Source organism: Rhamphochromis sp. 'chilingali' (assembly GCF_963969265.1).
Source record: "Rhamphochromis sp. 'chilingali' genome assembly, chromosome: 5".
Classification (NCBI taxonomy): Eukaryota; Metazoa; Chordata; class Actinopteri; order Cichliformes; family Cichlidae; genus Rhamphochromis; species Rhamphochromis sp. 'chilingali'.
Window position 1 is genome coordinate 31,826,575 of NC_137932.1, and position 24,610 is coordinate 31,851,184.

A 24,610-nucleotide genomic window follows, 5' to 3' on the forward strand; every position below is an offset into this window, starting at 1 on the left:
ATCACAACGTTTCCCAACCAGAAGCCGTGGGTAGATATCCAACATCTCTTTATCTCAGTCGGTGATCCCCACATGCTTCAAAGAGTCCATCATTGTTCCTGTCCCGAAGAAACCCCACCCTGCTTCTCTCAATGACTATCGCCCTGTAGCCCTCACCTCAGTAGTGATGAAGTGCTTTGAACGCCTGGTCAGAGACTTCATCATTTCTTCACTACTAGACACACTGGACCCACTACAGTTCGCTTACCGTCCAAATCGTTCCACAGACGATGCCATCTCTCATCTCCTCCACACATCACTCACTCACTTGGACACTAGAAGGGGGAATTATGTTAAAATGCTCTTCATAGACTACAGCTCTGCATTTAACACCATAATTCCCTCCACACTCACCACCAAGCTGGAGCATCTGGGACTCAGCTCATCTATGTGTCAGTGGATCTCCAACTTCCTAACTGGCAGACCACAGGCAGTAAGGATGGGCGGACATGTCTCAGCCTCGACCACTCTCAGCACTGGCGCCCCCCAGGGGTGTGTTCTGAGCCCCCTGATGTACTCTTTGTACACATATGACTGTGTGGCCACTACCAGCTCCACCACCATCATCAAGTTTGCTGACGACACCGTCGTGGTGGGCCTGATCTCTGATAACAACGAGACGGCCTACCTGAAGGATATTAGGAATCTGGAGAACTGGTGCCAGAGGAACAACCTCCTTCTAAACGTCAGTAAGACAAAGGAGCTGATAGTGGACTTCAGCACTAAGCAGGAGAGGAACTACCAGACCCCCGTCATCAACAAGTGCCCAGTGGAGAGAGTGGACAGCTTCAAATACTTCGGACTTCACATCACGCAGGACCTGTCATGGTCCTGTCACATCAACACCATGGTGAAAAAGGCCCGTCAGCGTCTCTACCACCTCAGACGCCTGAGAGACTTCCAACTGCCCTCCAAGGTGCTCAGGAACTTTTACTCGTGCACCATAGAGAGCATCCTGGCGGGAAACATCTTAACCTGGTTCGGGAACAGCACCATGCAGGACAGACGAGCTCTACAGAGGGTTGTGCGGTCAGCTGAACGCACCATCCGCTCCGAGCTCCCTGACCTGCACTCAATCTACAGCAGGCGGTGCTGGACCAAGGCCAGGAAGATGGTGAAGGACCTCAGCCATCCCAACAACAGACTGTTCTCTCTGTTGAGGTCAGGAAAGAGATTCCGCTCCCTGAAGACCAACACAGAGAGACTGAGGAGGAGCTTCTTCCCGCAGGCGATACGGTCTCTCAATCACACCACCACACAATACTGACCCACACATATAGTTCTTACACACACACTGGACATTCTGGACATTGTTTTCACTTCATCACTTAAATCACTTTAAGCATATTTGCACTGCACAAGACATAATGTGGATTGCACAACACTGGTTAATACTTGTACAGCTGCTGTTATTGTGTGTGTGTATATATATATATTTATTTATATTTCTTCATACATTCTTATATAGTTCTATATTGTGTATTTTGTTGTACAGTTATTTTATTTTCAACTTTAATTTATATATTTTATCTTATTCTTTCCCAGTTAAATTTACCCTTCATTCTAATTTGTGTTGTACAGTTATTTCATTTTTAACCTTAATTTATATTTTATTCCTTCCTAGTTAAATTTACCCTTTTTAATTTTTCATATTTATTTCCTATCTTATTCATAGCTTTTTCCTTTTTTGTTTTCTTTAGGTCACGAGCAGTTGTCCAAGCATTTCACTACATATCGTACTGTGTATCACTGTGTACGTGACAAATAAAATTTGAATTTGAATTTGAATTTGTTCATTGACTATATTCTAATAATAAGCAATTCATAATAACAATAAGAATTCTATTAATAATGTTGTTGTTACTAATGATAAGCTCAAGTTCTGAACTAAAATTACATTCACAAAATGAAACTCCAACATTTCAAACAAATTACAGTGAATATAAGAATCAAAGTTAAGCCTCGGGCTGAATACAAATCATATTTCATGGTGTTGCTGTGTGTTTGAAATAACTCACCGCCAGAACGGACAGAAGCCACTTCTCACTGCCTCTGTGCGCGCGCGCACACAGCATCTTGTCTCTCTAAGCCTATGTCTTTCCAATGAGAGCCTTCTTCTGTCTCTGACACAGACACACACACACACACACACACAGGGAAGGGTTCTCGCTGACACATTTTTGCAGAAAAATCTAATTCATGTGCTCTCCGCCTGCAGTAAGCATTAAAAAATGTGGTATAAAAAATGTGCAGGTAGGTTAAAAACCGCAAAGGGCTTAAATTTAGGTCAAACTATGCTGTAAACAGATGCAGAGACTGCCCGTGGCTTTCAGTATGTGAGGAAGGATGACAATAAGCAGCGCTGCAGAGCAATGTTCATAAACTCTGTATTCATAGGCACCCGAGTGTGTTTTCACTCCAGTTATTTCAGCTCATTTTCATGCATTTTATTACCGTTTTTCTTATGTGGTAACTAAATATCGGTTCAGCTTTTGACATGCTACCTTTGATGTTCTGCACGTGGATAAATAATTTTTCATATACTTCATCATTCCCACAGAGCCTCTGTTGTTGACATTTGCAGACGGTATATGAGGCGCACAGATAAACTCAAAATGACTGTCCACAAGCACAAGCGGGCTGACACTCGGGTCAATACATGATTTATAAGCAGTCGGTATTTTGCATTGCTCCCCTGTGGACTTGCAGCACCGCCAGTCAAATGCAGGTTGCATCATCCATAGGAATTGATTAATATTTGATCATGATGTTAAAAGCAGTGGTGAAATAGCTGCTTTTAGAGTCAGCATTGTGGTGAGTGCTGATTTAAGCATCTTGCAGCTTAATATACAAGCTGAGAACACTCAAATATTAAAACTTATATAAACAAGTAGCAGCCACCATTAATGCTGGGAAAAAGCTCCACAAATCAGCTATGTATGAATGAATAACTTTCTCTATCAATGTGGAGAAAAAATGACCATAGTGCAGGAGAACGTGATCTCCAGACTATATGTTTCCTGTTGTTCAACTGGGTACAAATTCAAATGTTTTCAGAATTTATATGTTACCCACCACTACCACGTATCACAGGAGCATCAACTGAAGCCAAAATGCACAGACTTCGCCCAGTTCTTCTAGGGTGGATACCAAAGTCAAATAAAAGACATAATTTGTCCACTATATCCAGGACTGCCCTGGGATCTTCTCCCAGTTTTACATGACTGAAACACATGAGAGCTTCCAGAAGACATTCTGCTTTCGATTTGGGGGATCAGTGACTCTCCTCTGATCCTGAATGAGTGAGTTATATACTCTTAAGGTAAGGCTAGATGGAGGAAGCAATTAGAAATAAGTGAATTGAAAACTTTGTCTTCAGCTCTCTCTTCAACATAAGAGCTAAATTCATTGACCAATAATTTTCTCCAACAGATTTTTCTGTAGAAGGAAAATGAGCACATCTTAATTCAGTCATCCGTCCATCCTCTTCCGCTTATCCAATTCAGGGTCGTGGGCTGGGCTGGAGCCTATCACAGCTGTGATAAGGCAAGAGGCAGGGTACACCCTGGAAAGACTGTCAGTCTGTCACAGGGCTAACACAGATGGGCCATTTAGAATAACCAGTTAACCTAACCCCTAACTGCAGTCCAAAGACTTTAGGGGGAAGCTGCAGTACCTGGAGAAAACCCAGACAGACAAACAAGAACATGCAAACTCAACACAGAAAGTCCCTAATGGACCTTCTTGCTCTGAGGGAACAGTGCTAATCACCACGCCACCATGCTTCCCCACATTATCTTAAATTCTGTGCAGTAGCAAAATTGGGATAACCATTGATTTTTCACCTTCAGCACTGGCTCTCAAAAGAAGTGCAACTTAACAGTGCAAGGACAAATGTGCAGTATTTCTGTAGTTTCGTCTTTCATCATAACTTTTCCGTTTGCTCCTCTTACAGAGGGAGAGACTGCGAAACATCGAGAGGATCTGCAACCTGCTGAGGAAGGTAAGCAGTGAACAACAATTTTCATTCATCTTGTGCAAGTCCTATACATGGTCAGAAACAAAGCAGATTGGAGACTGGTAGGGAAGTGCACAGAATAAGAGGGAAAGAAGAAATGCATCTTGTAGTGAAAATTCCGTTTTCAGGTGACATCTGATACAATGTATCCAGAAAGCTTTCACAGCACTTGACTTGTTCCACATTTTTTTCACGTAACAGCTTTATTCCAAAATGGAATCAGTTCATTTTCCCAAAAAAATCAACACACAATACCCCCTGGGATGATCTGATATCCTCGTGTTGGTGTTGTTCCCAGACCATCATGAAAATGTTGTTCCAGGTTCAACATTGCAAGTGACCAATCACATTGTTGTGACGTTATTCCTTTGCGCGCCAAGCCATTCGTGCATTTATGAAATTCCAATGTTGCAAGGACAATATTAATTCTGCTTACTGTTTATTAAAGGGTTACGGTTAGGGTTAGGGTCAGGGTCCGTTGATCGGTGGACAGAGGCGGTTTCATGCAGCTTAAGTACAGTTTTTTGTTTTACGCTAGTTTTTCCCGAAGTCGCAAAAGTATGACGTCACAGCATTCTGATTGGTTACTTGCAATGTTGATCCTGGAACAACATTTAGTATGATGATCTGGGAACAACACCAACATGAGGATATCAGATCAGCCATACCCCCTGATGACACATTGAAAAACCTTTGCTTGAAATTCTTACATATTTATTGAAAATAGAAAGCAAAAATAAATTGTGTACATAAGTATTCAAAGCCTTTGCCATGACACTCAAAACCAAGGGTGTCGAACTCCAGGCCTCGAGGGCCAGTGTCCTGCAGGTTTTACATATCACCCTGGATCGCAACACCTGAATCAAATAATTAGTTCATTACCAGGCCTCTGGAGAACTTCAAGACATGCTGAAGAGGTCATTTAGCAATTTGTATCAGCTGTGTTGGATCAAGGACACATCTAAAACCTGCAGGACACCGGCCCTTGAGGCCTGGAGTTTAACACCTGTGCTCTAAACTACGCTCAGGTACATCCTGTTTCCACCAATCATCTGTCAGATTTTTCTACAACTTCATGGATGTCCACATGTGATAAATTCAGCAGATTGGAATATATTTGGGAAGCCACACACCTGCCTATCTGTTGTCCCATAGTCGCCAGTGCCTGTCAGAGCATGTATATAATATATTTTTTGGTTTCCAGGGTTGTGCATCACTGTTTTACAGGTTTTAAATGAATTTTTCAATTTGAACAAGGATGCTTTGTTTATTATCTTTCCTCGCAATGTACTGAAATCAAATGGTAGACACACATTGAAAGGTTCTGCATTGTGTTTTGCAGAGCTGTGCTGTCTGTTTCAGGTTTTGTGTGCCTTGAGGGCTCAGTATGAGGTTGAGAGAACTCCTCCCAGCTTCAGTTTGGCATCTGTTTCTCCCTCCACCTCTCTGAAACGCAAACCACATACTGTTTGAACTTGTGCATGCAAGCGTGTGTTTGTGCATATGTTTGTGTCATGCTGGAGGTTCACTGGCTGAACAGCTGATCTTGATCATCATTGTTGTTAACTCCAGCACCCAGCTCCTGCACTAGTCCCCGGAGAGGACATTTTCCCCTACAGATCATATGCTGAGATGGATAAACACACTGACATACTTACACAGACATCCAGACATGCTGTGCTTGGAGCTGTGACATACTGTGCAGGTAACAGTGAAGGTTGCTGGACACCATAGGCTGTTTAAAAAAATGGATGTAGCTTGTGGAACTAAAAGGGATAGCAGGGGATTTATATGTTGCAGTTGCAAAAACAAGTGTAGTTGTATAGAATGACCTTAGTACAACACTTTTCCTTAGTCACTGTTATTTATTTATCCTGTTAAATAACTGCATATTTTATAAATTCCGATTGTCAAATTCAGTATTGTCAATTAATTTCCAGAAGGACAATAAACCAGTGGTATGCTGTATAGGGCAGGCTTATTCTATGGTTTAAAAGCCGCTACTGTTAAATCACACATTGTCCCTTTTTGTATATAAATATATAAATCTTAATCTTGCTAGGATTTTGTTATGATAGCATAGTAACAATAAAGACTGTTGAATCTTCAGTCTTAAGGTGGAAACTCTATAAAAGGGGTTGTTTTTAACTAAATCCAATGCCTACACTGCCATTAGTGACCTTGGTGCATGATAAAAAAGTCATGAATCATAGTATAAAGCCTTTAAAGGCCACAGAGGCCTAATACAAACAGAGATATCCACCTCAAAAAAGTGGTAAAATCCATAGATTAACAAATGTATTTAATCTGTCAATACATTAATCACCATTTTGTCTAACCATTATTCAGCATATGAGGTGACTGACGATTATGCACTGGCTAGTGAACTAAAGCAAAGAGAAGCAGCAGGAGAGGAAATTCCTGCCAAGTGCCTCAGGCGACAGCTTCTGATTTCATACATTCAGACAGAATCACACATTATGAGTTACACGCTTTTAGAAACTATATTTCACTGTCTTGCATACTGTGCCTGTCAGCATGATTGCCTAAGGTCCTGATGCATGAGGATCTGCTGCATTGTGGTGCTTTTTAAATCCTTTTTTGAGAGCTCTTCTTTCCCCTTCGAAAACTGTTCAGTTCACACCGACTGGCACGCTCACAGCATGTTGGTCCTGACTGATTTGGCTAAAAGCTTTGGCTGTATTTCTTTATGTTGGCATATGCACTTGGCAGTTTTCACTGCACACATTCACAAGCAGGCACATGGACACGTGCCATTTTTGTTCTCAATGGAGTGTGTTGTGTTTGATGGGTTTTGGATGACTGGAAACCCATGCAGATGACAATAGCTTGAGGGGATGTACTGTGTTCTGTGTGTGTGTGTGTGTGTGTGTGTGTGTGTGTGTGTGTGTGTGTGTGTGTGTGTGTGTGTGTGTGTGTGTGTGTGTGTGTGTGTGGTGTTCATTAGATGTGCTTTCTTGCGGCTTGAAGCCACTGCGTTGTCACAGCAACTGAGCAAACCTGAGCGTACTCATTAGTGCTCTTCCTTTATTTTTGGGTCTGTCTTGGGCCTTTCTTCTCTCTCTCCTCTATTTTAACATTATTCTACCTTTCTCTTTTTTATCCCTCTCACTCTAGCCTCTCCATCTCTCCTAGTCCACAGATTCACAAGTGTAATAATGAGAGAATGAGTGAGGTATTGCCGAATCAGCAAAGGCAATTTTTTCAATCCCTCTAGTAGGTACTCATCATAAATTAAGATAGTTTACAAATATCCAGGAATAGCTAATGCTATCAACACAATCAGAAGAAATAATGAATGTGATGTATTCCAAAAAAAGCCCTGCATTCAGTTTTTGAGATTGGCTCAAAATTTTATAATTAGTTGTCACATGATGGAACAGATTCTATGTAATACCAATTTTGTTGGAGCACAAGACACGATGACGATGGAAAAGCAGATGGGGAATGACAGAGATATCCTAGTCAATGGGGAAGTTAAGAAAGGAAAGTGTTGGAAAATGACTTACTGCCATCAGCAAAACCTCTCTGATAGAACGTTTGCTCGGAAGCAACGAAAGCAGGACCAAATGACTAAACTCTACAATAGTGTTCACCCCGGAGACAGCTCTTAAAGCAAAGGAATAAATGATGAAAATAAGCTGTTCTAGACTGTAAAGACTGTTAATGCTAATGTTTGCCATGTGCTGATATATACTGACAGTGGAAAAATTCCTACCAGAGGAGCGGTTAAACTAAATAGCTGTGAAAGGGATGCGTTGGATTGGCCTTTACTTGGAGATTATGTATCGGAATTTCGGGAGCGCGACCACGCCTCCAAACACACCTTTACCTACTAAAACACTCTCAAACCTAAAATGAGGACGTGGGCCCAGCTAGTGAACTACTTTAATGTTATGATGTTGTGACTATGATGCTAGCTGTATGGTAGAGCTAGACAAACAGGTAGCGGTAGCTGGTTTATGTATAAATACAGTGAATGATTGAAAGAGAGAAAAGGGGGCTTTATTTTGCACTCACAGAGTGAAGAGAAAGGTTACACCAGCGCTCTGAGTCACTGCGAACTGTGTGCACACAGAGAAATGGATTAACTCCACTGTATTTAATTAGTGAACTTAATTGGACAGATCACCAAAAGAGGCAAAACTGTTTTTCTTATTATTGTGGCAACACTTTTTTGACAAATATTTTATGCATATTTTTATCATTTATTTTACACACATATAATGAAAACAATGCAATGATTTTCAAATCTTACAAATGCATATTTTATTCTTATGTTTAAACTGAGGAAAATATTACCAAATATTTCAGTAATTGATACTAGGAAGAAACATTTACAAATTGTGGAACAATTTCAGAATAATGGCAGACAAGCGAATGCTTTTGGCAACATAGTGTATATTTTTACACAGCGTCCCAACTTTTATGGATTTGGGGTTGTTTAAAGTCAAATGATGCTGATTTAGGTTAGCAATACATCATTAAACAGGAATAGCACATATATATTACATATTGTTGTTGTCTAAAAGCCTAGTGTTGAGGCATCTGGTGTTGGATTATAAAGGTGTCATTAATAACAAAGACTTTTCCTGTACTTAAGCTGAGTTCATCTACATGTTCTACGGAATGCCTAAAAAAGCTGTATTCGGACAACTGGAAGAAAATAACTACCCAGTCAGGAGCAAACTTACTAAAAAGCTTCAGAGTTCAAATTGAGAGAATTGAATAAATAGGCGTCATGATAGGGTAATGGCTGGTGTAGACACAGCATGTTTTGTTTTGTTTTGTTTTGTTTTTTTAAAGTACAAGTATGTATGTTTTCTTTTACATGTGAATGCATAGCACACATAAACCACTGCATATTATTCTTGAAGAAGTGACTGTGCCAGAGCTCACTCATAATGACATCCAGTCTATGCAAAAGCACTCTCTAAAGCCACCAATATTTATCTCTATCACTAAAATGGTGAGCTGTCTGCAAGAACTCTGCATGTTATTGGGTTGAAGGTATTTGTAGAGTAGTTCCTTTGGCTAAGTTGCCACAAGCCATTTGTGCTTATTAGCATATTGTAGGTTAAATACCAGAGGCAACTTTCCATAAGAGTCAATCAGTCAGTGGTCTAACAAAGGAATGATGGCACTTATTTGCCTATTGCAGTCTACTGACATCCTGTCTGTATTAACATGACTCACCAAGCTGCTTCACATAGAATAACTCAAAACTGAGACTGTGATGATTTAAATGGTTTGGACTTGATGAAAGTTAACCCACAGTCTAACAGACACGGATACATGAAGCCAGTATAGCCGCGTCTGTACACACATAGTAACACATAACACATAACATACTTGTTACTGTCTGTTAATCTAAACTGCAATAAAAGCATTAAGTAGTTCATTTCTTGGCTGATAAGGTTAAAAGCAGATACAGTCAGTCTTTCTGTCCCTTCAAATTGTATCATTGGTCTCCAATGATTTCCTTTACTGGAAAATACAAAAACTATTTTAAAGGGCATTCAAAACTTCACTTCACAATGTCTTCGTTCTAAATAGATTAATGTCATCATTACTGTGATATCAGCAGCACAAAATGTGGACAAATCTCCCAAATAGTACCCAGTCCTGTCTGTGCTAAAATCTGCTTTGGCCTCCAACTACCAATACTCAAGGTCTGGGACAGGCGGGTCTGGGTTTTTCAGAAACTGCTGATCTACTAGGATTTTCCCACACAACTAACTGGGGTCCAAAAAAGACCAGTCTGAAAAATGTGTACAACTTCACATATATTTAAAGTTTAGCTTAGTTTTAAACTGCCTCAGCATGTGATGACCAACAGAGACATATGGGGAAATTAATAAAGAAAGAAAAATTATGCAACTGCCATACGCTAAACAAGTCCAAGCAACAACAATGCCATCCAGTCTTCTGCAGAAGAAAAACACTGTAAGTACAGGGCAGCACTGCAGAAACAGTGTAAGTTCCTTGTCAGTCACAATAATGAGCTTATATGCAAAACGCAGAGCTTCCTGCATCCCACACACTTTCACCGGGAAGGAAGATTGGGGAGGTGGAGAGAAGGGTGGAGACCTGGATGGGAAGGAAGTAAGAGATAAGAGGAAGAAAACAATTTAGCATAATAGCACTTGCCTTTATGCTGGAAAGAGTCAAGATTTCACAACTTTGTTTTGTATTTTTCTCTGTTATAATTAGATAGAATATTCCACATTTGTATTTGGTATTCAACAATTGTAAATCAATCTAGCTTTGTTAATGTTATACATATGACAGCTGGTAGATTTTGAAAGGTTCAACCCATTAAAAAAATAATTATTACTTCCTTTAATATGGCTAGGATTGGCCAACCATCCATCGGTCTTCTTCCGGCCTCCGGTCTTATTTGGGGCAGCAGTCGCAGGGGCAGCAGTCTAAGCAGAGAAGCCCAGACCTCCCTCTCCCCAGCCACCTCCAAAGCATTCCCAGGCCAGCCAAGAGATGTAATTTCTCCAGCAGGTCCAGGGTCTGCCCCGGGGCCTCCTCCCGGTGGAACATGCCCCGAACACCTCACCCAGGAGGCGTCCAGGAAGCATCCTTGTCAGATGCCTGAACCACCTCAACTGGCTCCTTTCAATGTGTAGGAGCGGCAGCTCTACTCTGAGCCCCTCCCAAATAGCTGAACTTCACACCTTATCTCTAAGGGAGAATCCAGCCAGCCACCCTTCGGAGGAAGCTAATTTCTGCTGGTTGTATCCATGATCTTGTTCTGTAAAATTTGGCAAACTTTGGCATTTCTGAGAATGCACTGGTATAACAATTCTTATGCCAGTGCATTTTCAGAATTGTCATTTAGGATAATGTTTGTTTTGTTTTGTTTTTGTTTCCTTTGCATTTCTTCCATTTTGCTTCTCAGCCTTTATTTTAGAACTATTTCACTGTATCAAGTCCTGTTGTTATTTGGATCATATGCATTGGTAGGATACTGGATTGAACGACAGTAGCTAAAAGTTCATATGAATGTATTCCAAGAACCACAACAAGTTGCCTGTGAACTGTGGTTTTCTTTCTGTTTATAACTAATCAGAATAGATCAACCTCACAAGCAAATTTATGAGGGTTGTTAGATATTTACAGAACCTGCTGGCACCAAAAATGTATTGCAATTAAAAAATGGATCTGATTTATTTGTTTATTTTTCCCCCCAAAGTGATAAATATTGACATTTGGGGAGAAAAAAAACAGAACATTTCTTCAGAAATCTTTAATTCCGTCTTAGTTTGATTCCTCCACTGAGTCAAACATGGTAGCAAAATTCTTTCATGAGGTACAACCTCGATTCAATCATCTGTCCATCCGAATGCAGCTTGTAGACCTTTTCCATTCATCCTTCCATACGTACATAAGAATGCAGTTCTCTTACAAAGAACCTTTCCCAAACCACAGCACAAGGTTTCTGTAAATGGCATGGAAAGCAGGATTTCCAAACTGGAACACTGCAGACTTACTCTCAACAAGAATATCAACTCTGCCTGTCACCCTGCTGAAAGTTAACTCACTGTGGATTCAAGCCCAAGGCAGAACAGCACTCAATGCATTGGGAATATTTATTAAATAATCATGGGGGTTGCTTGGTTAACTGTTTTGCAGGCATATGGTGGGGCAGTAAGTTTCCATCTGCCGAATGAAACAAGATACATTAGTAGTTCTGCACATTTGCAAGTTATATGGAATGCAGGTTTGCCTTTTCTTCTTTTAAAGTTAAATTACTGTTTTCCCAGTCAAGCTGATAAGACGGCATGTGTCCATGAAGCCAGTTACATATTACTGATACATATATCGTGCAGTATGTGGCAGGTATAGAAAATCAGAACACTGGTTATTTAATTTGTCAAAAAAGTTCAAAGTAATGGATGGTGTTTGGTTGTAAACGGCATTGTGTTAATGTGTGACCAATCCCAGATTGTGTGCTAATAAAGGGTACTAGTGTCATTTAAGTTTGAATATGGTTCTAGCCATATTCAAACTGAACTAGCAACTTAAAAATTTTGGGAACATTTTTAAAATTAAAACCCAATGAGATCCTTTGTCACGGTTAGCGATGCAAATTGTGTGGAAATAGGAGTGACAGGACCCAAGTGCAGATACACGAAGATGAGGTGGGTTAAACAAAAAGCAAGACTTTATTGTTGGCTGCAAAAACACTTTCATTGTGAAAGGACTCTTTAATCTACCTACTGTACAAAAGGCTAGCAGAAAGCTGGGTTGTAATGTTGTAGAGCTTGTCATTTCATACAGACATGTGGATGCCCTTTGGCTTGCTGTAGTTTTCTTTATCTTAGTTGAGAAATAATATTTCTAGCCTAATATTTCAGAAACCAACTGAAATACTGCAAACTTGTTTTGGCATTCAGCACAATTATCAGTAACTTTTATGTCAGTTAGTACAACTATGTTAGCAAATCTATTTGCATGCTTGATTGAAATATTCTCATCCCTATATTTTACACAGGAAAGGAACTCAAAGTACATATGCAACAAGGTAAATTGCAAAAATCTACGCGTTCCCACCTCTTGCATGCCATCCTGTCATCACGCTGTCTTTGTAGATACAGACAGTACTCTTTTTATGCCAAAACCCAGTTTGCTCATCACGTTAGCAAATCTGGCCACTGATTAAAGTTTGTAACAGTTACTTTGACTGTCGTGATAAATGAATGATCTAAAAACTAACTAACCTCCCATCCAAATCTTCTTTTTTACACCATAACTATTCCTAATGAAATGATATTTTTTGCACTTCCTATAGAGTACAATTTACATTGGGTCCTCTTTCACGTTGACTTTCCCACACCTTGAAGACTGGTCCTAATATGTCCAAGTAATATAAAATGGGATTTTCATAGATCAATAATCTCATCTCTACTTGCCTTCCTTCTCTTCTACATGTTACTGATGTCTAGGTAAAGCTTGCTCCGCGTTCGAGTTAGGAAATGGTGATGCAGAGAAACTGGATAAGGAGTAATGAAGCTAGAACCAATGTGTGCTTCTAATGTTGCTTTTGAAGTTTACAATGCCTTTCTTCTTCACTTACTTTGACTCAGTCACTGTCCCTCATGCAGGTGACATCCATCTCCACATCTCACACTTGCCCTCCTTTGCTTTTGTACTCCTACACAATTTTGTGAGTATATATAAATATATACACGGCATGAAAGTCAGCATCTGTGTACACAGGTGCTGTAATCTGTGTGATGTCTGTTGTGTGGCCACTAAGGGCCTGTCCTGCATACTCAGATAAAACTCTCAAGTTTGTCAAGAGACTGAACACAAAGCAGCGATAGGTGCACTGCACTTATCTGTTTCTCGGATTCTAGACAGATAGGCAGAATTCTGAATTTACCAATAATCATTCAGAAATGCACATTTTGTATATCAAAAAAAGCAACTGCTCATGTAACTGCTAATTTCATTGACACTCCAACTGGTCATCCCTATTATGACTGGTTTAATTTTACGGTGGCTGATTTCACTTAAACTTTCTCTAGAAAACAAAACAAAAAAAGACCATTTCATGTACATGTGTAATAGTTTTGCTTGTGCCAACACGCTGTGATGAACAGTGTTGGGGAATACATGTACCAGCGTATTTAAAATACAAAATATGAGTAACTGTATTCTGTTACAGTTACAGTTTAAATAGGTGGTAATCAGAATACAGTTACTTTGTTGTAATAAATAGAATACACGGCGGTCATTTGATAATACGTTGTGTTTCGGAGTTTGGAAAAATAGCTAAATTATATAATGTCATTTTATGGCATTTTGTGCACTTCTGAAAAAGAAGTTGAAAAAAGAATAAAAATATTAGATCCAAAACTGTAAATGAAAGGGAAAAATCCCCCCAAAAAAGCAGAACATCTTCAGTGATTCTTAATTACATTTAGCTAATTACACCACTTTATGTTAAACCTTTACCCTGTGCTGCGGTGCCAGCTTTTTATTCTAACAGCAAAAGCTGGTTGTCAAAAGTTTCATCCATGATGCCGAGTGTAATTCTCTGGGTTACTCAGCTGTGTGCACATAACCCAACATGTAGTTTAGTAGGAAGAGCTGTCACTGTTTGAATATGTGTGAAAATGACCTTCTGCTTTTGAACAGCGAACCATGGTGGGAAATAACCTAACACTGACAGCATCCTGGATGCTGCTGCTGCTGCCTAGAAAACAGTTGTATTGTTTATACTGTATTCAGTGAAGATGGTACAGGTAGCCACTCACTGTCTAACAGCATGTTTACAGAAAAGCTGCCCTGTATATGTTTAGTCAGTCATACAGTAATATTACAGCAACAGTCACATACCAACTCGTTTTGTCTGCACGTATGAGCTTTTGCCTTGTAACTGTTACATTCATACATTCAGACTCCTTTGCCAACATCTGCTATAGCAGATGTGTTATTCTGTGTGATCATGCGGGGAGTGAGTTTCTCTACGCTTATATGTCCTCAAGCAAGACACTGAATGCCTTTCATGTCCAGCTCTGTTGCCGCCACTGACTTTTGATAGAGGAAAAAAAATCCTAACTAGGGTCCAAGAGAGCAACATTATCATTATGTGCGATTTGTAGTTAATTTGCTCCCTTAATGACACAGTGCTTCAGATCAGGGCCAAGGCATTCAGTGACAGAGGTTTAGCTGCATTACTGTTTCACCATGCTACAATCCCAAGGCTGATTTAAACAGCAACATATTCATAGTCATTTAAAGTCAGAAGTAAGGGTGCTGCTAGAATATGCGGGCCATTTGAAACAATGTTTCTCTGGGCTCTGGTTAATTACTGTAATTTGAAGATCCCAGTCGAATCTTTATTGGTCGTCTTCTTCAGCTGGCTCCTATAATCATTATCATGTTTTACCCAAATAGCAACAGCAGTGGACTCAAAGAGTGGTGACTATGTTCACCAATTCCACTGTGATAATGCCGTGCTTAAACCTTCACATTGGTTGGATGGTCATAGACTCTGACACTCTGAAAATACAGTGACAGACAAACAGATTAGTGCAGCGTCTGCAGTATTATAAGTGCTAACATTCACTTATGGTGAGGGGCGCTACGAATGATAGCAAAGCTGCCGGTCTACTGGTCAATCTACATTCCCACCCTTAACTATGGTCACAAGCTGTGGTGGTGATCTAAAGAATGAGGTTATAGGTAGATGGAGCGGAAATGAGCTTCCTCTAAAGGGCTTTCCCACAGAGATAAGTTAAGGAGCTCTGTCATTCAAAAAGGGATCAGAGTCAAGCCAGTACAGAGTCCTTCATATTGAACTGAGACAGTTGGGATGGTTTGGGCACTGGGATTGTCAGATATAAATGTTTTAGTCATGTCCAACTGGAAGGAGGATGGCTGGGAAAGGGAGGTTTGGGGATCTCTCCCCCGGTCAACTGGACCCAGTTAAGAGGCAAAATATGGATGGATAGAAGTAACAATATCACTGCACAGTTGGGATAATAGTAGAACTTTTGCTGTGACTGCACGGTTAGAAATATGCCTTAAAAACAGGTGTTTCACTTTTAAATGCCCTAACATCCCCTTTCCTGCATTAAGTAGTATCGTCAACAACAACCAGCATAACTTTTTCCAATATATGACAGGGTATAATCAGGTCTGCCAAAGTCGAGGGTGTGCAGAGAAAAGAGTGGGAGAGGAGGACTCATTAACTTGTCAGAGAGTCTTTGAATCATGGAGCAAAGAGACTAGGCGGGGGGGGGGGAGGGAGAGAGTAATGACTAGAAGCACTGACACTGTGAGGAAGCCCATTGCTTCCACACAAATTCCAGAATATTTCAATCAACAGAAAATTCTCACTGAAATGTTACCAGGAATTCTGTTCATATGGATGATGCCACCACAGTTTGCCTCCAATATAAATGTTTAGTGCGAGTTTAAGAAGCGATGCCATTTTAATTTTAAGGTAAATATTTATTGTCATTCCACTAATACTGTGCAGTGAAATGCTAGCTAGTACTAGCTTTAAGAACTAAACCGGGGTTTTAATGTAAAGAAACGGCATTAAACTTATTTATAGTTTGAGGGCCACACAAGGAATAATAACCTTTATTTTCTTTTAAGCATATCCCTACATTTTTCCTACAAGTAAATTCTGTTTCGGCCATTTTCACTAGACACCCTTATCCAAGAAGGCCCTGCCAGGGTTGAACAGTGTCCCACTGGTTTATGTTAAATTGTTATTTCTCTTCTTCTTTCTTCTGTTTCGTTTTCTACAGTTTATTTTCTTCTATCTCTTCACTGCAACTAAGAAATTATACTTACCTCTTTAAAATTTATGGTGCCTCACTTCTTCAAAGGGATAGAAAAGGTGATAAAGAGAAGTAAGACAAAAGGGACAATATAGAGAGCAGAGAGGAAAGCCGGAAGGGGGGCGCCCGATCTGGCTTCCCACACCTCTCCGCCGGATCGGGCTGTACACTCTACCTCCCCACTGCCTGCCAGAAAAGGAAAAAAGAGCAGAGGGGAGAAGAGCAGAACATTTTTCTTTTCTTTTCTTTCATTGCTCCTTTTGGTTTCACTACCATGAGGTTAACTGCACAGTCCCCAGGAGGCCCTGAGACAGCTGTGTCACTCAAGCAGCGAAATTTCTAATGTTATGTTTTACCCTTTTGACGCCCCCTGTTGAGGCAGGTCCACCACGGGTTGCTCAATCTTGAGTGTGTGTTTTGTGGTTAGCTGACTGCCTTATCTGCCCAAGTGATGTCAGCCCTTTTTAGCCATAGTCAGTAACTGGTCCTCTCAGCAGTGTTAGCTAATTCTCTTATAACCTGCCGTTGTGCCTTTCCTCTGATCCCAATCTCTCTAAGCAGTTTTGCTATTGTACTGGCAACAAAGCCCACTTCTACAGGGCGCACCTTGATCTTCCAGCCTCTGTCCTCTGCCTCAGCGGACAAGTTGGCATACCGCAGCTTCTTACGCTCAAATTCTTCCACAATTGCTTCCTCCCATGGTACCGTCAACTCAATGACGTACACAAGTTTTTGGACATTAGACCAAAGGACAAGGTCGCAGAGTAGTTGTTACGATCTCTGTGGGAAAAATTAGCCTCTGATCCAAGTCCACTTGCATCTGCCAATCTCTGGCAACCTTCAGCGGGCCCAGGTCCAGGGTTGAGGGGGCTTGCCCTCGGCTTGTCTCCCTCCCGGACAAATGTTGATGAAAACTGACGCTCCTCTTGGTTCTTTTGCACTCAACTTTCTTGGCTAGACACCTGTGGACCTGGTTGTGTCTCCATGTGTATCTGCCCTGAGGCTAGTCCTACAACCAACCAAGATGTGCTTGAGTGTCCATGCCCGCTGTACACAGCGGGCATGGACATTTGGGAAGTCTGAGGCGCTTCTTACCGTAGGAGCTCACTAGCTTCTCTAGTCGATTGGCACGATTGAGTGAAACCTCGTACATTGTCAATGGTCTGGGCAATAACCCAAACTGGAAGCACCAGAGCTTCAGTTTCCCTGGGAGTGCTGTGTTGTTAATCCACTTGAGGTCATTAGCCAAGTTGTTCTTGGTTGTTCTACTTGCCATGTATCATTGAGGTCTGCATTATAACACCGTCTCAAGCTCTTTATGGGCTTCTCTAAGATTGTTGGAATTGGTTCTCCACTGATATAGAATTGCTCAGCTATCAATTTTCCTTTAATGATGGAGATGCTGCGAGATTTACTTGGCTTAAACTCCATTCTTGCCCATTCGATGTTTTCCTGGAGCTTCTGTAGCAATCCCCAGTACATGGTTTTGTTGTTGTAATGATGGCCATGTCATCCATGTAGGCTCTAATGGGAGGAAGACGAAAGCCACTCTTGAGTCTCTCACCTCCCACTACCCACCGGGATGCCTGCATGACCAACTCCATTGCCATGATAAATGACAGAGGGGAAATCGTGTAGCCTACCATAACTCCAATTCCCAGTTGCTGCCAGGCTGTGGTGGTGTTCTCAGCTGTAACACAAACCTGTAAATCCCAAAGTAGGTCTTGACCAGACCTGTGATGTGGTTTGGTATGCTGAAATAGTTGAAGGCCATCCACAAGATCTCGTGCGTAACTGACCCAAAGGCATTGCCAAGGTCTAAAAAGGCAACATGAAGGTCTTTGTTCTTTCTTGGCAGTGTAAATCTGGTGCCAGATGACGCTGGCATGCTCAAGACTTCCTGAGAAGAAGTAGATAGTCTTTGGGCCAAGACACTGAAGATCTTCCTCTACATTCAGCAGGCTGATCTGGCGAAACTGGCTGATGGATAAGGAGTTCTTCTCCTTAGGGAATATACCAGAATACCTCCTGCTTTTCGCCAAGCCTTTGGAATCACTCCTTTCTGCCACAGTACTTTCATCAGCATCCACAGGTATTTGAAGATTCGTGGGGTGTTTTTATAGAGCCATTAAGTCCTGGGGCCGATGCTCCTCTTGCCTGCTTCACTACCTTCTCCACTTCACTCCATGTAGGTGGTCTTGTGTCCATTTGGTGTTCAGGTGCCTGGATAGGTGGCATATCACTCGGAATAGTAACTGGCTCATGCCTCTGATCCTCAGAGTAAGTTTTCCTCAGATGACCTTCCAGGTCTTTTATGGGCATTTTGAGGCACCCGCTCTTTTCTTCGACAAAAGGGCCCTTAATAAAGTTCTATGGGTTGCTGAAGAACAGGGTCCTTGTCCGTTCTTTTTTCTTAAGTTGTCATTTGAGGTGTTCTTTTTTTCGTAGCTTAGTAAGTTGTTGCTTTATTCTATAGGGCAGGGCAGTAAGTCCCTCCCTTTCTGTCCCATAGGCCCTCCTCCACTGTTTCATCAGTTGTCTTCTCTCTTTCACTAATCTGTCAATTTTCTGCTGTCTCCTGGACTTTAAGTGGCTTAAAGGGCCTTCTGCTGTCTCTGAGTCTTGCTCTTTACCTCAAACCACTCGGCCCCATAGCTGTAGATGATGGTTCCCAGGTTCTCTAACTTCCTTTGAACTGGACCCTTTTGTTGATCTACAGGGTGGGCCATTTATATGGATACACCGTAATAAAATGGGAATGGTTGGTGATATTAAAGTCCTGTTTGTGGCACATTAGTATATGTGAGGGGGCAAACTCCTCAAGATGGTAGGTGACCATGGTGGCCATTTAGAAGTTGGCAATTTTGGATACAACCTTTGTTTTTTCAATAGGAAGAGGGCCATGTGACACATCAAACTTATTGGTAATGTCACAAGAAAAACAATGTTGTGCTTGGTTTCAACGTAACTTTATTCTTTCATGAGTTATTTACAAGTTTCTCTTTGTTCACAGCCATTGACATGTCGAAGAGGTTAACATGTGAGGAGCCGATCGAAATTGTGTTGATAATCTGGTGAACGCAGTAACCGGGTCATTGCAGCCAATTTCAATGCAAAACACCGTACAAGACCACCCATCTCCCATGCTACAGTTAGCAAACTGCTTGCTAAGTTTCGGGAAACTGGTTCAGTGTTGGATTTGCCAAAATGTGGACGCAAGAAAACTCACTCAGAAATCAGAAATCAGAAATCAGAAAGGGGTTTATTGCCAAATGTTGAGCAGGTTTACAACATTAGGAAATTGCTGCGGTGCTTCAGTGCAAACATAGTGTCATAAATAGCACTTAAATAGACATGAAAAAATAAAAGTAGGAATAAGAATTAAAAGTGCTACGTAGAAAGATATGTGCATGAGATATACATGAGATATATACATGAGAATAAGAATTAAGAGTGCTACGTAGATAGATATATACATGAGTGCAGGTGGTGATCAGTGCCAAACATGGAATGATGCAGTGACACAGCGTAGGGTCATGTGTTAGTGGCGGGGACAGTCATATGGTTATTGTTCATGTGTCCAACAGCAGAGGGGAAGAAACTGTTCTTATGGCGAGAGGTTCTGGTGCGAATGGACCGGAGCCTCCTGCCTGAGGGTAGCAGGTCAAACAGACACTAATGAAGAAACATCAGTGGCTGTCCTAGTTTATTCAGCAAGAGCCCACAGTGTATCACTCGCCGCATGTCACTGGAGAGTGGCATTATTTGAACATCCCTTCGGCGGATATTAGCTACTCACAAATGGCACCCTTACAAACTCCATCTACTGCAGCATCTCAATGAGGATGACCCAGATCGGCGCACAGAATTTGCAGAATGGGCAAAACAAAAATTGGAACAGAACCCTCAGTTCACGCAGAAGATTTTATTCAGTGATGAGACAAACTTTTATGTGAATGGTGAAGTTAACAAACAAAACCACCGCTATTGGTCTGACACTAACCCACATTGGATGGATCCCTCCAAGACTGTTGGAACAACAAAAGTGATGTTTGGTGTGGTATATGGGGTACAACGATAGTGGGTCCATTCTTCATCAATGGGAACCTCAAGGCCACTGGATATTTGAAATTGCTCTCTTTATGCACTGAAGCTGGCACGTTCCCTGAGTTTTTCCAGCAAGATGGTGCACCACCATATTATGGGTGCCAGGTCCGAGCATTCCTAGATGAACAGTTTCCTGGAAAGTGGATTTGTCATCGTGGGCCAGTTGAATGGCCCCCAAGGTCTCCCAATCTGACCCCCCTAGACTTTTATCTTTGGGGTCATCTGAAGGCAATTGTCAATGGTGTGAAGATATGACATGTGCAGCACCTGAAACTACAGATACTGGATGCTTGTGCTGGCATTTCTCCTGCGGTGTTGCTATCAGTGTGTGAAGAGTGGGAGAAGAGGGTTGCATTGACAATCCAACACAATGGACAGCACATTGAACACATTTTATAAGTGGTCAGAAACTTGTAAATAACTCATGAAAGAAAAAAGTTACGTTGAAACCAAGCGCACCATTGTTTTTCTTGTGACATTACCGATAAGTTTGATGTGTCACATGGCCCTCTTCCTATTGAAAAAACAAAAGTTGTATCCAAGATGGCTGACTTCTAAATGGCCACCATGGTCACCAACCATCTTGAGGAGTCTGCCCCCTCACATACAGGGAGTGCAGAATTATTAGGCAAGTTGTATTTTTGAGGAATAATTTTATTATTGAACAACAACCATGTTCTCAATGAACCCAAAAAACTCATTAATATCAAAGCTGAATGTTTTTGGAAGTAGTTTTTAGTTTGTTTTTAGTTTTAGCTGTTTTAGGGGGATATCTGTGTGTGCAGGTGACTATTACTGTGCATAATTATTAGGCAACTTAACAAAAAACAAATATATACCCATTACAATTATTTATTTTTACCAGTGAAACCAATATAACATCTCCACATTCACAAATATACATTTCTGACATTCAAAAACAAAACAAAAACAAATCAGCGACCAATATAGCCACCTTTCTTTGCAAGGACACTCAAAAGCCTGCCATCCATGGATTCTGTCAGTGTTTTGATCTGTTCACCATCAACATTGCGTGCAGCAGCAACCACAGCCTCCCAGACACTGTTCAGAGAGGTGTACTGTTTTCCCTCCTTGTAAATCTCACATTTGATGATGGACGACAGGTTCTCAATGGGGTGACTTCTTTTATACCCTTTCTTGCCAGCCACGCTGTGGAGTACTTGGACGCCTGTGATGGAGCATTGTCCTGCATGAAAATCATGTTTTTCTTGAAGGATGCAGACTTCTTCCTGTACCACTGTGTAACCCAGTGTTAAAAACGGGATTAAAAGTATAAATAAATATTGATAAAAACAAAGTTAATTATAATAAATACTGATAAAAAGCATGTAAACATAAGTTTAATTAATATGTACATATGTATATGTAATGTATAAATGGTGTGGGGGCAGGACTTAGTCCTGTAGAGTGTGTTTGTCAGATCCACTGAGCGACCAATCATTGGCCGGTCTGACCCTCCCCCAGTCTGTGCGCTGCTCAGACACCTGTGTGTGCCTTCGTGTGCCAGTCAGATACGCCAGAGACACAGACGGTGAAAGATCAGTTTACCCGTGCGACGAAGAAGCTAGCTGGATAGTGAAAGTCCTTTTTTCGGCGAGAATAATAAGAGTGATACTGTATTCCAGAGGCCGTGAGCCAACGTGAGCACTGTGAAGCCCCGTGTAGCATTTGTTGCTTCGCATGGTCAGGTTTTTCCCTTTGCTTATTTGGATTGGATTGGTTTTGAGGACCTGAGAAGAATCGAGGATCCCTTTTCCAGTACTGGATGGCGAGCCCAGCCCAAAGAGCCGGATGAACTGGTAGATTGTAACCCGACTGGTTACAAACACACTGAGTGACTCGTGAACATTGAAAGACTGAAATTGACTTTAAAAAAAGACATAAAAGACAATATATCCTTAGGTCGACTATTTGTGGGGTTTATTTCATTTTATTTTGTTTTCAAGAAGAGCGCTCTACTTTTGTTAAATGTGCACAACTTTAATAATTGTTAATAAATGCAATTGTGTTTTCTGCACCTACTGTGTACAAGTCCTCTGTTGTCATACACCCTTGGCTCCTACGAATCTAGAACCTGTCTGATCTGGTCCATATTTCCCTTCTGTCCTTGTACTGTGGTTAAAGGTAACTATACTGCCGTACTACATGCAAAGAAGGCAAGAAGTAGCACTAACAGGTCTAGTATTGCACCACCAGTGTTACAACTGCTTGAAGAAGGTGTCTTCCAGAAACTGGCAGTAGGACTGGGAGTTGAGCTTGACTCCATCCTCAACCCGAAAAGGCCCCACAAGCTCATCTTTGATGATACCAGCCCAAACCAGTACTCCACCTCCACCTTGCTGGCATTTGAGTCGGACTGGAGCTCTCTGCCCTTTACCAATCCAGCCACGGGCCCATCCATCTGGCCCATCAAGACTCACTCTCATTTCATCAGTCCATAAAACCTTAGAAAAATCAGTCTTGAGATATTTCTTGGCTCAGTCTTGACGTTTCAGCTTGTGTGTCTTGTTCAGTGGTGATCGTCTTTCAGCCTTTCTTACCTTGGCCATGTCTCTGAGTATTGCACACCTTGTGCTTTTTGGGCACTCCAGTGATGTTGCAGCTCTGAAATATGGCCAAACTGGTGGCAAGTGGCATCTTGGCAGCTGCACACTTGACTTTTCTCAGTTCATGGGCAGTTATTTTGCGCCTTGGTTTTTCCACACGCTTCTTGCGACCCTGTTGACTATTTTGAATGAAACGTTTGATTGTTCGATGATCACGCTTCAGAAGCTTTGCAATTTTGAGACTGCTGCATCCATCTGCAAGATATCTCACTATTTTTGACTTTTCTGAGCCTGTCAAGTCCTTCTTTTGACCCATTTTGCCAAAGGAAAGGACCTTGCCTAATAATCATGCACACCTGATATAGGGTGTTGATGTCATTTGACCACACCCCTTCTCATTACAGAGATGCACATCACCTAATATGCTTAATTGGTAGTAGGCTTTCGAGCCTATACAGCTTGGAGTAAGACAACATGCATGAAGAGGATGATGTGGACAAAACACTCATTTGCCTAATAATTCTGCACTCCCTGTATACTAATGTGCCACAAACAGGACTTTAATATCACCAGCCATTCCCATATAAATGGCCCACCCTGTAGTATAAGAGCCAGTTCCGAGTCAATGGTTTCCTACTCTCTTTTCTCACTGGATCTGGGCCACAGAATCTGATCTTTCCTACCTTCCATCTTCCTTTCCCTTGCTGGTAGTGGTTGGCTAGACTCAGTGTTGGAATATTCTGTCAGCTGTTTCTGGATGGGCTCTGGGCTGGAACATGGTGTTGATTGTGGCTGGCTTACATCTATACAAGAATGTGTTGCTAGCTGTTGGTGGCTAAACTCCAAGCTAGGGGCTGATACTAAACAGCTGGACCCTGAGCTAGAATCTAATATTGGATGTGGCTGGCTAAGCTCTAGACTGAGAACTGATGCTGGCTGGATTTGATTGAGTTCCATGTAGGCTTATTGTTTTTGTAAACATGTGGCCTGTCACATGTTTACAAATGTTTACATAATTACCGTATTTCCCGGACTACAAAGCGCACCTGAATATTAGCCGCACAAGCTAAAATCAGGGGAAAATCCTGTTTTGTACATAGATTAGCCGCACCTGACCAAAAGCCGCAGGTGTTTCAATGTTGACTTATCATATGTAAGAGAATATGCACAAAGGGAATTGTCAGGAAAGAGATGGCTGTTTGGAGACACACCCCTTTTATTAATATTTTGAAAAACAAGTTATGGGTACATATTTGCACATGTAGTACATAACAGTAACCTACAGCACACCAGAAAAATAGATTCGGACTACCTTTTAGGCTCAGGTGCAGTGACACAGCTTTAACAAGAAGAAAAGTCAGTCATTCACCACCATCTTTCTCTTCTTCCTGCGCACTAAAACCACCAAAGTCCTCTTCTCCAGTTTCGGATACAAACAGGCTCAGGATGGCTTCGTCATCCACTCTCCGCTTCCCTCCTTCGTTGTCACTTTCAAAACCAAAGAAATCCTCATTGTCAGTGTCGGAGTCCTCATCTCCATCATG

General features: G+C 41.4%; 1 protein-coding gene across 3 annotated transcripts in view; it reads left to right on the forward strand.

Moving 5' to 3' along the window:
* cnih3 (cornichon family AMPA receptor auxiliary protein 3) overlaps positions 1-24,610 on the forward strand; it is a 146,407-nt gene that overhangs the window by 55,054 nt on the left and 66,743 nt on the right. For all 3 annotated transcript variants that reach the window (XM_080881816.1, XM_080881814.1, XM_080881815.1), the window contains exon 3: positions 3,995-4,042. In XM_080881816.1, the coding sequence (XP_080737942.1) occupies positions 3,995-4,042 (48 nt within the window). The remainder of the gene's footprint in view (positions 1-3,994; positions 4,043-24,610) is intronic.